Source organism: Amblyraja radiata, chromosome 7 (assembly GCF_010909765.2).
Source record: "Amblyraja radiata isolate CabotCenter1 chromosome 7, sAmbRad1.1.pri, whole genome shotgun sequence".
NCBI lineage: Eukaryota > Metazoa > Chordata > Chondrichthyes > Rajiformes > Rajidae > Amblyraja > Amblyraja radiata.
Window position 1 is genome coordinate 84,160,745 of NC_045962.1, and position 15,544 is coordinate 84,176,288.

The window sequence follows — 15,544 nt, forward strand, 5'->3', positions numbered from 1 at the left end:
CTGTGGAATTCTCTGCCTCATTCTTGCTATTGCGGCAGTGCAGCGTAGGTTTACAAGGTTAATTCCCGGGATGGCGCGACTGTCATATGTCGGTGGAGGCCGGTTCTCTGGATGTTTTCAAGAGAGAGCTAGATAGGGCTCTTAAAAATAGCAGTCAGGGGATACGGGGAGAAGGCAGGAACAGGGTAATGATTGGGGATGATCAGCCATGATCACATTGAGTGGCGGTGCTGACTCGAAAGGCAAATGGCCTACTCCTGCACCTATTGTCTATTGTCTATTGTCTATTATATCACCCTGTGACTCCATGCCGATGTGCTGAATCAAGTTTTGAGTTGTATTTAAACCGACTGGAATTGTTCTGCAATGCCACAAAGAAACTAAAGGGGCTGTCCCACAGCGGCGACCTAATTGGCGAGTTTAGAAGAGTATAGGCGAGGTACATATGTCTGTCCCGCCATCCCGGGAATTAACCTTGCTTCCATCAGAAGGTCACATTTATTGATAATTACACAACGTTCCTGAGCAAATGAAGCAGTTTTAACACTTTTCAGATTTGACACTTTTCTCCGTGGCTTTTTAATTCTCTTGATTGTAAAATGCTTTGTATGCAATTTAAATAATTTTTAATCTTTAACTATATTTACAAAGAGCCCATACTGAAGGGCTTCTGCACTGTTGTGGAGGGCAGCACGGTGGCGCGATGGTAGAGTTGCTGCCTCACAGCACCAGAGACCCGGGTTCGATCCTGACTACAGGTGCTTGCCTGTACGAGTTTGTACCTTCTCCCAGTGTGGGTTTCTCTTGCAGCTCCAGTTTCCTCCCACACTCCAAAGACGTTCAGGTTTGTAGGTTAATTGCCAAGGAGTAATTGTACATTGTTCCATAGCGTGTATAGGATAGTATAAAAGCCCTGTCCCACGGTACGAGCTCATTCCAAGAGCTTTCCCGAGTTTAAAAAAAATCAAACTCGTGTAAGCACGGAGAATGAACGTAGCGGGTACGTCGGAGCTCGGGGACGTCTCTTAGCAGCTCGTAACGCCAACGGCAGGTTCTCGGGAAGACTCGCTAACGGCAGGTAAGCACGGGAAGACTCGTGAAGATTTTCAACATGTTGAAAAATGTCCACGAGAGCCCCGAGTACCGACGAGTGGCCATTACCGTAAATCTCCGAGTTCGAATCAGGGCAAACTCGGGAGAGTTCTTGGAATGAACTCGTACCATGGGACAGGGCTTTAAGTGTGCGGGGATCGCTGGTCAGCCGCGGACTCGGTGGACCGAAGAGCCTGTTTCTGCGCTGAATCTCGAAACTAAACTGAGAGGAATTGCTAAAATCTTTAAATTTCTTACAGCTGATGTTTATGTCCGAAGAGCGGATTTCTTTTGGAAATATTCCTGTCTTCACGAAGAGTAGCCGCATTATCTTTCTGTACAATGTTTCCGAGACAGAAGTCATCTCTTACACCTGGCATTCCACTTCTGTGCACGTCAGTGAGGTAAAAGATCCACTAACTTGCTCTGACTATAGATGATCAAATATTAAAATTGGGACCAGATTCAATTTGCTTGGGCAATAACGTTTTATTTTTCAGCTAAGGGTGGGACAAATAACTTGGTTGCCACGTCCTGGCCAAGGCCCTCATATTTTGTTTTTGCGTGATGAATTATCGTCAGCATAATTGTGACATTTTATATTTTCAACAGCGACACAGCAGGTAGAGCCGCTGCCTCACAGCGCTAGAGACCAGGGTTCGATCCCGACTTCCAACGCTGTCAATGTGCAGTTTGACAAATTGGGAGTATAAAGATGGAGTTAAAGGGGAAGCGAGTACAGGAAAAGTTACAAAAGACTACCCAATTAATGGGAAGGAAAGTTCGAGAAGGATAAGAGAGTAAGGTCAGGGCCAATTGTGAGCGGTGTGAGGGGGGAGGTGAATACCGAAGTCAAAATGTTGTATATGAATGCGCGAAGTATAAGAAATAAAGTGGACGAGCTAGAGGCTCGGTTAGAAATTGGCAAGTATGATGTAGTGGGAATTACAGAGACATGGCTGCAAGAGGGCCAGGGCTGGGAACTGAATATTCAATTCCTCCTATCGAAAAGACAGATAAGATAGGGTGGGGTAGCTCTGTTGGTGAGGAATGAAATTCAGTCCCTTGCGAGGGGTGACATTGAAACAGGAGATGTGGTCAGTATGGATAGAATTAAGGAATTGTAAGGGTCAAAAGACCCTAATGGGACATATACTGGCCTCCAAACAGTAGCCTGGATATAGGGTGCAAGTTGATTCAGGAGTTAAAATTGGCATGTTGTAAAGGTAATTATACGTTTTTTTACGGAGATTTCAACATGCAGGTAGACTGGGAAAATCAGGTTGGTACTGGATTCGAAGATAGGGACTTTGTGGAGTGCCTCCGTGATGGATTCTTAGAGTAGCATGTACTGGAGCCTACCAGGGAGATGGCAATTCTGGATTTAGTGTTGTGTAATGAGCCAGATATGATAAAGAGAACTTGAGGTTAAGGAGCCATAGGAGCTAGTGACCATAATATGGTAAATTTTAATCTACAATTTGAGAGGGAGAAGCATAAATCGAAGGTGTCGATGTTACAGTTGAACAAAGGGGACTATGGAGCCATGAGGGAGGAGCTGGCCAAAGTTGACTGGAAAGATATCCTTGCTGGGATGACAGGGGAATAACAATGGCAGTTATTTCTGGGAATAATACAGAAGGTGGAGGATCAGGTCGTTCCAAAGAGGAAGACAGATTCCAAGGGTGGATGGGGCGACCGTGGCTGACAAGGGAAGTCAGGGACAGTATAAAAATAAAAGAGAAGAAGTACAGCGTAGCAAAGATGAGCGGGAAGCAAGAGGATTGGGGAATGTTTAAAGAGCAACAGAAGATAACTAAAAAGGCAATACGGGGAGAAAAGATGAGGTACGAAGGTAAGCTAGTCAAGAATATAAAGGAGGGTAGTAAAAGCTTCTTTAGGTATGTGAAGAGGAAAAAATTAGTTTAGACCAAAGTTGGACCCTTGAAGACTGAAAAAGGTGAATTTATTATGGGGAACAAGGAAATGGCAGATGAGTTGAACAGGTACTTTGGATCCGTCTTCACTAAGGAGGACACAAACAATCTTCCCGATGTACTAGTGGCCAGAGGATCTGGGGTGACGGAGGAACTGAAAGAAATCCACATTTGGCAGGAAATGGTGCTGCGTAGACTGATGGGAATGAAGGCTGGTAAATCCCTAGGACCTGATGGTCTGCATCCCAGGGTACTTAAGGAAGTGGCTCTAATCCTGGACGCACTGGTGATCATTTTCCAATGTTCTATAGATTCAAGATCAGTTCCGGTGGATTGGACGGTAGCTAATGTTATCCCACTTTTTAAGAAAGACGGGGGAGAGAGAAAACAGAGAATTATAGACCAGTTAGCCTGACATCGGTGATGGGGAAGATGCTGGAGTCAATTATAAAAGATGAGATAGCTGAACATTTGGATAGCAGTAACAGGATCGGTCCGAGTCAGCATGGATTTACGAAGGGGAAATCATGCTTGACTAATCTTCTGGTATTTTTTGAGGATGTAACTAGGAAAATGAACAAAGGAGAACCAGTGGATGTCGTATACCTGGACTTTCAGAAAGCATTTGATAAGGTCCCACATAGGAGATTAGTGGGCAAAATTAGGGCACATGGTATTGAGGGTAGAGTGCTGACATGGATAGAAAATTGGTTGGCAGACAGGAAACAAAGAGTAGGGATTAACGGGTCCCTTTCAGAATGGCAGGCGGTGACTAATGGGGTACCGCAAGGCTCGGTGCTGGGACCGCAGCTATTTACGATATACATCAATAATTTAGATGAAGGGATTCAAAGTAACATTAGCAAATTTGCAGATGACACAAAGCTGGGTGGCAGTGTGAACTGTGAGGAGGATGCTATGAGAATGCAGCGTGACTTGGACAGGTTGGGTGAGTGGGCAGATGCATGGCAGATGCAGTTTAATGTGGATAAATGTGCGGTTATCCACTTTGGTAGCAAAAACAGGAAGGCAGATTATTCTCTAAATGGTGTCAAGTTGGGAAAAGGGGAAGTAGAACGGGATCTGGAGATCCTTGTTCATCAGTCAATGAGAGTAAGCCTGCAGGTACAGCAGGCAGTAAAGAAAGCGAATGGCATGTTGGCCTTCATAACAAGAGGAGTTGCGTATCGGAGAAAAGAGGTCCTTCTGCAGTTGTACAGGGCCCGAGTGAGACCACATCTGGAGTATTGTGTGCAGTTTTGGTCCCCTAATTTGAGGAAGGACATTCTTGCTATTGAGGGAGTGCAGCGTAGGTTTACAAGATTAATTCCCGAAAAGGCGGGACTGTCATATGCTGAGAGAATGGAGAGGCTGGGCTTGTGTACACTGGAATTTAGAAGGATGAGAGGATATCTTATTGAAACATATAAGATTATTAAGGGTTTGGACACGGTAGAGGCAGGAAATATCTTCCTGATGTTGGGGGAGTCCAGAACCAGGGGCCACAGTTTAAGAATAAGGGGTAAGCCATTTAGAACGGAGATGAGGAAGCACATTTTCACACAGAGAGTTGTGAGTCTGTGGAATTCTCTGCATCAGAGGGCGGTGGAGGCCAGTTCTCTGGATACTTTTAAGAGAGAGCTAGGTAGGGCTCTTAAAGATATCAGAGTCAGGGGACATGGGGAGAAGGCAGCAACGGGGTACTGATTGGGGATGATCAGCCATGATCACATTGAATGGCGGTGCTGGCTTGAAGGGCCGAATGGCCTACTCCTGCACCTATTGTCTATTGTCTGTTGTCTATTTGCACATTCTCCATGTCATTGTCATGGAGTCATACAGCGCGGAAATCGGCCCTTCAGCCCATCTTGCCCATGATCGACCAGCATGTCCCAGCTACACTAGTCCCATCTGCCTGTGTTTGGTCCATATCCTTCTAAACCAGTCCTATCCAATTACCTAATTGTTTCTTAAATGTTGCAATAGTCCCTGCCTCGACTACCTCCTCTGGCAGCTCGTTCCATTATCCCACCACCCTGTGTGTGAAAATGTTATCCCTCAAATTCCTATAAATGTTTTTCTCCCTTCACCTTAAACCAACATCCTTTGGTTCTCAATTCCCCTACAATGGACAAGAGGCTCTGTGCATCTCCCCAAACTACTCCACCATTGATTTTATACACCACTATAAGATGCGACTGCTTCTGCACTGGTTTCACATGCGTACTCTAGTTTCCTCCCACATACCAAAGACTTTGTAGGTTTAACCATATAACCATATAACAATTACAGCACGGAAACAGGCCATCTCGACCCTTCTAGTCCGTGCCGAACACGTATTCTCCCCTAGTCCCATATACCTGCGCTCAGACCATAACCCTCCATTCCTTTCCCGTCCATATAACTATCCAATTTATTTTTAAATGATAAAAACGAACCTGCCTCCACCACCTTCACTGGAAGCTCATTCCACACAGCCACCACTCTCTGAGTAAAGAAGTTCCCCCTCATGTTACCCCTAAACTTCTGTCCCTTAATTCTCAAGTCATGTCCCCTTGTTTGAATCTTCCCTACTCTCAGTGGGAAAAGCTTATCCACGTCAACTCTGTCTATCCCTCTCATCATTTTAAAGACCTCTATCAAGTCCCCCCTTAACCTTCTGCGCTCCAAAGAATAAAGCCCTAACTTGTTCAACCTTTCTCTGTAACTTAGTTGCTGAAACCCAGGCAACATTCTAGTAAATCTCCTCTGTACTCTCTCTATTTTGTTGACATCCTTCCTATAATTAGGCGACCAAAATTGTACCCCATACTCCAGAATTGGCCTCACCAATGCCTTGTACAATTTTAACATTACATCCCAACTTCTATACTCAATGCTCTGATTTATAAAGGCCAGCACACCAAAAGCTTTCTTTACCACCCTATCTACATGAGATTCCACTTTCAGGGAACTGTGCACAGTTATTCCCAGATCCCTCTGTACACCTGCATTCTTCAATTCCCTACCATTCACCATGTAGATCAATTGGCCTCTGTAAATTACCCCTATTGGGAAGAGAGTGGACAATAACATGGGATAACATAGAACTAGCTTGGAAACAAGAAAGTGCAGATGCAGGTTGACAAAAAAACCCCACAACAGTTGGAGTAACTCAGCGGATCAGGCAGCATCTCTGGAGAATGTGGATAGATGACGTTTTGGGTCGGGACCCTTCTTTAGACTTCTTCAGAACTAGTATGAATGGGTGATCGATGGTCAGTGTTTCCATGTCATATCTCTAAGCGAAAATAAATTAATTCTCGTTTGGGCTCACGCTGTGTAGATTCTAATGCCCCCTACTCCCAGTCTAACCGCATCACTAGACCATATCCATTCACTCCATTGATACCTCATGCTGCCTCGGCAAGGCCAGCAGCATTAAATACCACTCCCTCGGCAAGGCCAGCAGCACAGATCCTATAGCGAGCAAGATCGATCACTCGACGAAAAAAACGTAGTGCGGTCATGGGCAAATTCATGGGTAATTTTTGACCCCATTTCCATCACCGGCTTCCGCCTCCACACCAAAGATCCCATATAGCCCCCTGTCCCACTTAGGAAACCTGAACGGAAACCTCTGGAGACTTTGCGTCCCACCCAAGGTTTCCGTGCCGTTCCCGGAGGTTGCAGGTGGTTGCCGGAGGTTGCAGGCAGTGGAAGCAGGTAGGGAGACTGACAAAAACCCCCGGGAACCTCTGGGAACCGCACGGAAACCTTGGGTGGGGCGCAAAGTCTCCAGAGGTTTCCGTTCAGGTTTCCTAAGTGGGACAGGGGTAGGAGGATACTAGTGCGGAGACGGAAGCCGGTTACGGAAACATCCTCATAAAAATTAAAGTTATTGGGTAAAAATCTTCTCCTCATTTTCAGAATTATAATCTATTAACACAAACTGTTCCCCCGCAACGTTGATTACATTGCGAGCCGGGTCGGGTTACTGAAATGGATGGAAAAAATGGCCCACGTTCCGCTCCGTTGCGTACTACACGTCAGCCCATTGCATTTAGAAGGAGTGGTCTATCTTGCTATAGCACCTTTGGCCAGCAGCCAGTACCACCCTCTTCTCCCCTCTCCTATCGGGCAAAGGGTATATAAGTGTGAAAACGCACATCTCCAGATTTAGGGACAGTTTCTTCCCGACTGAACCATCCTACCACCAACCAGAGAGCGGTCCTGAACTACTACCTACCTCATTGGTGATCTTTGATCAGACTTTACTGGCTTTACCTTGCACTAAACGTTATTCCCTGATCATGTATCTAAACACTGTAAATGGCTTGATTGTAATCACGTATTGTCTTTCTGCTGACTGGTTAGCACGCAACAAAAGCTTTTCACTGTACCTCGATGCACGTGACAATAAACTAAATTAAACTAAACATATCCAACACCCCCTTCCCTGAGCAACTCTCTCCACACCAGCCTTGTCCCTCAGGCTAAACTGAAAGGTGTGTGTATTTACATGACCCCAAATTTCATTCCCCAAACTGAACAAACCCATATACAGATACATATTTTGCATGCTAGAATCAACATTTCATTCAGATATTCAGCAAAGTCTTTCTAATTTCAAGATTGAAACATGGATATTCCACATGGATATGCAGGGAAGGGTGGAGTATGGATCGCGTGCAGGCAGATGAGATTAGTTTGACTTTGTTTAAGAAAGAACTGCAGATGCTGGAAAAATCGAAGGTGGACAAAGATGCTGAAGAAACTCAGCGGGTGAGGCAGCATCTGTGGAGCAAAGGAATATAGGTGACGTTTCGGGTCGAGACCCTTCTTCAGACTGATGTGGAGGTTGGGGAGGGGGGTGCGGGAAGAAGAAAGGAAGAGGCGGAGACAGTGGGCTGTGGGAGAGCAGGGAAGGGGAGGGGAAGGAGGGAGAAAGCAGGGGCTACCTGAAATTGGAGAAGTAAATGTTCATACCACTGGGGTGTAAACTACCCAAGCGAAATATGAGGCGCTGCTCCTCCAATTTGCGGTGGGCCTCACTCTGGCCATGGAGGAGGCCCAGGACAGAAAGGTCGGATTCGGAATGGGAGGGATAGTTGAAGTGCTGAGCCACCGGGAGTTCAGGTTGGTCAGTGTGAACCGAGCGGAGGTGTTCGAGTAACTCAGCGGGCCAGGCATTATCTCTGGAGAAAAAGGCTGGGTGATGCTTTGGATCGGAACCCTACTGTACAAGGTAATTCACGAGTTCTCCTGAGTTTTCCCCTGATTCGAAATCGGAGAATGTCCATGGCGGGTCCGTAGGAGTTTGTGGATGTCCCGTAGTGGCTCGTAATGCTAACGGTAGGTACTCGTGATAAAAAAAATACTCGTGATGAAAAAAAAGGTTATTTTTTATACCTATGGTTAGCATTACGAGCCGCTACGAGACATCCATGAACTCCTACGGACCCGCTACGGACATTCTCCGAGTTCGAATCGGGGGGAAACGCGGGAGGACTCGTGAATTACCTCGTACAGTGGGACAGGGGCTTTAGACCCGAAGGAGGGTCTGAAGAAGCATCCCGACATAAATACACTAATCACACGCTTATAATGTCTTATGCACAACTTTCACTGGTGCATTTAGACTTCAAACGACAAGAAAGTACATAAGGGCAAGAAGATTAGTCTAAGTAGTAGCTATTAAGAAGGAAAAGCTTGAAAGGATAAGAGTGGTATAAAGGGGAAGAGGTTAATGGGTGAAAATCTTGAGGCTGCTTATTGTCAGCATGTCAGGTTTGGAGTGTTGCAAGGGGAGGTGGTGGGAGGGTGCTGATACTGTGTAGAGATCAGGAGGAATGACTAAAAGAAGGATGTGGCCATGCGAGGAGAATTTATCACTATGATTCCCTTTTATGTAAATAACTGTCCAGCATTTTTCGCACTCCCCTTTGATCACCCTTTTTATCCATAAACCTATGTAAAACGTTGAGACGTCCTTCTATTCAGCTGAGATGCAACAGCAATGTATGGTAGAATGATTTTTGAGACTATATTTTCTCCTTATTGAATGGATGAATGAATAAGTTTATTGGCCAAGTTTTTAAATACAAGTGAACTGAGAGGAGGACGCTATGAGAATGCAGGGTGACTTGGACAGGTTGGGTGAGTGGGCAGATACATGGCAGATGCAGTTTAATGTGGATAAATGTGAGATTATCCACTTTTGGTAGCAAAAACAGGAAGGCAGATTATTATCTAAATGGTGTCAAGTTGGGAAAAGGGGAATCTGGGGGTCCTTGTTCATCAGTCTATGAAAGTAAGCATGCAGGTACAGCAGGCAGTGAAGAAAGCGAATGGCATGTTGGCCTTTATAACAGGAGGAGTTTAATATAGGAGCAAAGAGGTCCTTCTGCAGTTGTATAGAGGCCTAGTGAGAACACACCTGGAGTATTGTCCCCTAATTTGAGGAAGGACATTCTTGCTATTGGGGGAGTGCAGTGTATGCTCACGTGGTTAATTCCCGGGATGGCGGGACTGTCATATGCTGAGAGAATGGAGCAGCTGGGGTTGTACACTCTGGAGTTTAGAAGGATGAGAGGGGATCTTATTGAAACATATAAGATTATTAACGGTTTGGACATGCTAGAGGCAGGAAACATGTTCCCGATGTTGGGAGAGTCCAGAACCAGGGGCCACAGTTTAAGAATAAGGGGTAAGCCATTTAGAATGGAGACGATGAAACACTTTTTCTCACAGAGAGTTGTGAGTCTGTGGAACTCTCTGCCTCAGAGGGCGGTGGAGGACGGTTCCCCAAATACTTTCAAGAGAGAGCTAGATAGGGCTCTTAAAGATAGCGGAGTCAGGGGATATGGGGAGAAGGCAGGAAAGGGGTACTGATTGGGGATGATCAGCCATGATCACATTGAATGGTGGTGCTGGCTTGAAGGGCCGAATGGCCTACTCCTGCACCTACTGTCTATTGTCTGTTGTCTATTTGCACATTCTCCGTGTGTTGTCTATTGAATTTGCCTTGGTGCTCCGCCCATTGCAGTGCGTGCAACACTTTCCGGGCTGAGCGTTTTGTTTATAAATTAATCATACAACCGACAGCTTGGGAGTGCGTTGTTAACTTGTTCCTCTTCTCTCTATAGGCATTGACAATTGTTCCTATCTGTGGAGTGCTTCATCCTGGAGACTCCGCACATTGCATTGTCACACTGAGGACGCATAAAATTCCCTGCTTCTACGACCTGGATCTCATTTGTGAGGTAATATGTTTTCTTCAAAATGATTTTGGATAGTAAGTCCTCAAAGTCAGACAATAGACAACAGGTGCAGGAGTAGGCCATTCGGCCCCTTGAGCCAGCACCGCCATTCAATGCGATCATGGCTGATCATCCACAATCAGTACCCCGTTCCTGCCTTCTCCCCACATCCCTTGACTCCGCTATCTTTAAGAGCTGTATCTAACTCTCTCTTGAAAGCATCCAGAGAATTGGCCTCCACTGCCTTCTCAGACTTCTCAGGTCGTTTCAACGCCAGCGTGTGGAGATGGGGGCTCCACCAGAGCCCAGCCTGTGAATGCAGAGCAGAACATCAGACAGCCAACTATGTCACCTCTGGGTGCCCGCTCTACCACCCACCCAATGGAGCTCAGGGCCTGGCAGACATTGACGCAGAGGCAACAACCTGGCTGCTCAACACCCGGCTTGAGATCTAACTATTCCTTTTGGTTTATGTTTCATTCACAAGAAGAAGAAGAAGAAGAAGGCATCTCTGGAGAAAAATGATATTCAGGATTGGGACTGTGTCAGAAGTGTCCTGACCCGAGATGTCACCAAACCATTTTCTCCAGAGATGCTGCCTGAGTTGCTGAGTAAGTCCAGCATTTCATGTCTATCTTTGCTATAAACCAGCATCTGCTATTCCTATTAATTACAAGTTAAGGGCCTGTCCCACCAGCATGCGATTGCATGCGTCTAGCGCGACCAAACGTGGTGGCTTGAGGCGTACGGCCTCGCGGGGCCGGTCCCACTTCCAACCGCGGAGCCGTCTGGAGTTGTGCGGGGCTGGTCCCGACATCATACTCACCATCAGCTGGGCAGGAGGCGGGCCGACTGAATTTGGACGTTGCACGGCGTCGGGTGGTGACGTCATCAAGCGACAGCACGTGCTAGGCGTACGCCGTCAAGACGCTGCATACGGCGTCAAGACGGTGCGTACAGTGTCGAGACGTTACATACGGCGTCGAGATGCTGCGTGTGCCCGTCGAGGCGGTGCGTACGGCCTCAATGCGGCTGCGGGCTGACAGGCCGTTGCCACGCGGAATTTTTGGACAGTGTCAGTTTTTCGGAGCCCCGCGCGATGTCGGGACCAGCTCCGCACAACTCCATACGGCTCCGGCGATCGAAGTGGGACCGGCCCCGCGAGGCCGAACGGCTCAAGTGACCACGTTGGGTCGCGCTTGCCGCATGCAGTCGCATGCTCGTGGGACAGGACCTTAATAGCCTGGATCTTGCAGCTCCTCAACACATCTCAGACCTGCATCTTGCCTTGAAACATCCGATGTAAAATGATCTGTGCAGTCTCAAGCCAATGTGTGAAGTGTGTCAGCTTCTATCTGCTACCAGGTTTGGCAACTTGTTCAAAAATATCTGTGAAGGAACAAGTAGAATTATTACAGCACAGAGGGGTAGGATTCAGCCAGTGAGCCCATACTGGTTCAATAGACAATAGACAATAGGTGCAGGAGTCGGCCATTCGGCCCTCCGACCCTAGAGAACTGTCAAGAGTCAAGAGAGTTTTATTGTCATGTGTCCCAGATAGGACAATGAAATTCTTGCTTGCTGCAGCACAACAGAATATGTAAGCATAATACGGAATGGGAGATAAAAGTTCAGTGTGTCTATCTACCATAGACCATATATGTACACAATAAATAAACAGATAAAGTGCGTTAGGCTGTTATTGTGCAGCGCTTGTTTGATGTTGTGTTTAACAGCCTGATGGCTGTGGGGAAGTAGCTGTTCCTGAACCTGGATGTTCATTCAATGTGATCATGGCTGATCAACCCCAATCAGTACCCCGTTCCTGCCTTCTCCCCATATCCCCTGACTCCGCTATCTTCAAGAGCCCTATCTAGCTCTCTCTTGAAAGTATCCAGAGAACCGGCCTCCACCGCCCTCTGAGGCAGAGAATTCCACAGACTCACAACTCTCTGTGTGAAGAAGTGTTTCCTCGTCTCCGTTCTAAATGGCTTACCCCTTATTCTTAAACTGTGGCCCCTGGTTCTGGACTCGCCCAACATCTGTTCCCCATCTGTCCTCTCCCAGTATGGCTCTATATGCTACATGGTTTCAGGTAACTACAAGTGTGACCAGAGGGGCTACTAACTGGAGCTTAGTTTTACATGAAAACAGATTATTTCTTATGGTGTTACAGAAGGTTGCCATTCGGCTCAACCAGGTCGTGCTAACTCCCAACAGAATATACACAGCAGATTCAGTCGCAACCTTTGAATGGAATTGGATTAATTTTGCAAAAGGATAGATTTGTGGGGCTATTGGCAAAGAAGAGTGGGAGGCGGTAGAGTTGCTGCCGCACAGCGCCAGAGACGCGAGTTCGATCCTGTGCAATGGTGCTGTCTACGCAGAGTTTGTAAGTTTTCCCTGTGACCACGTGGGTTTTCTCTGGGTGCTCCGGTTTCCTCCCACGCACTCCGAAGACGTACAGGATTGTCGTTTAATTGGCTTTTGGTTTATGCTTCATTCACAAGAAGAAGAAGAAGCAGAAGGCAGCATCTTAATTGGCTGAGGTAAAGATTGTTAATTGTCCCTAGTTTAGAGTTTGTAGAGTTTAGTTTAGAGATACAGAGTGCAGAAGCGGGCCCTTCGGCCCACCGGGTCCGTGCCGACCAGCAATCCCGCACATCAACACTCGCCTACACACACTAGGGACAATGTTCACATTTTCCAAGCCAATTAACCTACAAGCCTGCGCGACTTTGGAGTGTGGGAGGAAGCCGAAGATCACGGAGAAAACCCGCGCAGGTCGCGGGGAGAACGTGCAAACTCCGTACAGAGAGCACCCGCAGTCGGGATCGAACCCGGGTCTCTGGTGCTGTGAGGCAGCAACTCTACCGCTGTGCCACCGCGCCTCCCTTTAGTCTGGGTGTAGGATAGTGCGGGGCTGATCGCTGGTCGGCGCAGACTCAGCGGGCGGAAGTGCTCGATTCCGCACTGTTTCTCTAAAGTCTAGAGTCTAAAGAGTGGGATTAGGACTTTGGAAGAGGCAGGACAGATAGTACAGACTGAATGGTGACTTCCCACGCTGCATTTTCCAGTATTAAAAGGGGCATTGTTGGACCACGGGAAGTATTTTGGACAAAGTAGAGGAAACTCTGCAGGGAATGTGTGCGAAAGCATGATGTTGATGTTCTGTGCTTGAAATGTTCCATCCGCTTCGGTAAACACATAAAATATTTTTGTAGCCAATCTGGAATATTTTGAGTAAAGTGCCTGAGTGATAGATGATTAATTATATTGCAGCGGGTAGATCAGTCAGCTTCTGCACAAACACTCGGAAACCAATCTCGGTCTCTCAAAGTCAAAATCTGTACTAAATGTTTAGTGAGGAACTGCAGATGCTGGTTTACACTGAAGATAGACGTCAATGTGCTGGAGTAACTCAGCGGGTCGGGCAGCATCTCTGGATAGAAGGGATGGGTGACATTTCAGGTCGAGACCCTTCTTCAGACCGAGAGTCAGGCGGTGAGGGAGACTGGAGTTATGGATGGGTAAGGTGTGAAAATGACAGATCAAAGCAGACGACGATCAAGGAAATGTAGAAGAATGGTTGACAAAAGTGCTGGAGAAAACAGCAGCATCTATGGAGCAAAGGCAATAGGCAACATTTCGGGCCGAAACCCTTCTTCAGACTGATGTAGGGTCTGCAGTATCTGCAGCATCTGCAGTTCCTTCTTAAACAATGTAGAATGGTTCATTGTTGGCTGAGGAGAAAGTGACAACGAGGTACAAACAGTCAAATTAATCTTCTTATAGACCCTTCTTCAGACAGATTGATTGTAATCGTGTATAGTTTTTAGGATGTCAGAGGTTATGGGGCGAAGGCAGGAGAATGGGGTTGAGAGGGAAAGATAGATCAGCCGTGATTGAATGGCAGAGTTGACTTGAGCGGCAGAATGGCCTAATTCTGCTCGTATAACATGAACATGAACTTATGAACTTTTCTTTGACTGGATAGCAAGCAACAAAAGTTTTTCACTGTACCTCTGTACAAGAGTCAAGAGTGCTTTATTGTCATATGTCCCAGATGGGGCAATGAAATTCTTAAGGGCCTGTCCCACTTCGGTGTCATTTGCACCTCATTTACGTGACATCCTAAAAATTGGTTGACGTGCACGTGATCTTCCCATTTGTTCTACCTGGTACGAGTTTGATGTGATTGCTTTTTAGACATTTATTAATCTGATTTTCTCACAGAGAGTTGTGAGTCTGTGGAATTCTCTGCCTCAAAGGGCGGCGGAGGCCTGTTCTCTGGATACTTTCAAGAGAGGTAGATAGGGCCCTTAAAGATAGCGGAGTCAGAGGATATGGGGAGAAGGCAGGAACGGGGTACTGATTGTGGATGATCAGCCATCATCACATTGAATGGTGGTGCTGGCTCGAAGGCCCCAATGGCCTACTCCTGCACCTATTGTCTATTGTCCATTTTCTATTGATTGGCCAGCATGCAAAATAAATCTACCGTGACAATAATAATTCTAAAGCAAAATGAAATATTGTTAAATATAATAAATCTTTTTTAAAACGGAAAGAGTGCTGGTAGCGGTCGAGCTGCTTCCTCATGGCACCAGAGACCCAGGTGTTGTCTGTGTGGAGTTTGCACGTTCTCCCTGTGACCGCCGCCTGGGTTTCCTCCGTGTGCGACGGTTTTCTCCCATATCCCAAAGAAGTTTCGGATTTGTAAGTTAATTGGCCCCTTGTAAATTGGTCCCTGGTGTGTAAGGAATGGATGAGAAAGTGAGTGGGCATGGAAAAAGCGCAAACGGCTGGTTTGCATGGGTTCAGTGGGCTGAAGGGCCTGTTTCCATGCTGTATCTCCAAACTACTAATCAGATAAGATTGAATTGGAATGGTAGAACAAATTTGGGAGCTTATTTCTGTTCCAAGTCAAGTCAAGTTTATTCGTCACATACACATACGAGATGTGCAGTGAAATGAAAAGTGGCAATGCTCGCGGACTTTGTGCAAAAAGACAAACAAACAAACAAACAAACAAACAAACTGCAAACAGAATGGAACAGAATCTTATTATTCTTTTACATATTAAATATTGTGGGCGGAAGGAAAAAGGAAAAAAAACAGCAATTTAAAAAAAAGCAGTAGAGTGGTTCATTAAAGTTAGTCCCTGGTGAGATAGGAGTTTACAGTCCTAATGGCCTCTGGGAAGAAACTCCTTCTCAACCTCTCCGTTCTCACAGCATGGCAACGGAGGCGTTTGCCTGACCGTAGCAGCTG

The 15,544-nt window shown here is 46.5% G+C and overlaps 1 protein-coding gene across 1 annotated transcript in view; it reads left to right on the forward strand.

Moving 5' to 3' along the window:
• The window catches only part of cfap65 (cilia and flagella associated protein 65), a 213,101-nt gene that overhangs the window by 142,024 nt on the left and 55,533 nt on the right, over positions 1 to 15,544 (forward strand). Inside the window, exons 24-25 of the mRNA XM_033024878.1 lie at positions 1,353 to 1,496; positions 10,157 to 10,273. Of these exons, the coding sequence (XP_032880769.1) occupies positions 1,353 to 1,496; positions 10,157 to 10,273 (261 nt within the window). The remainder of the gene's footprint in view (positions 1 to 1,352; positions 1,497 to 10,156; positions 10,274 to 15,544) is intronic.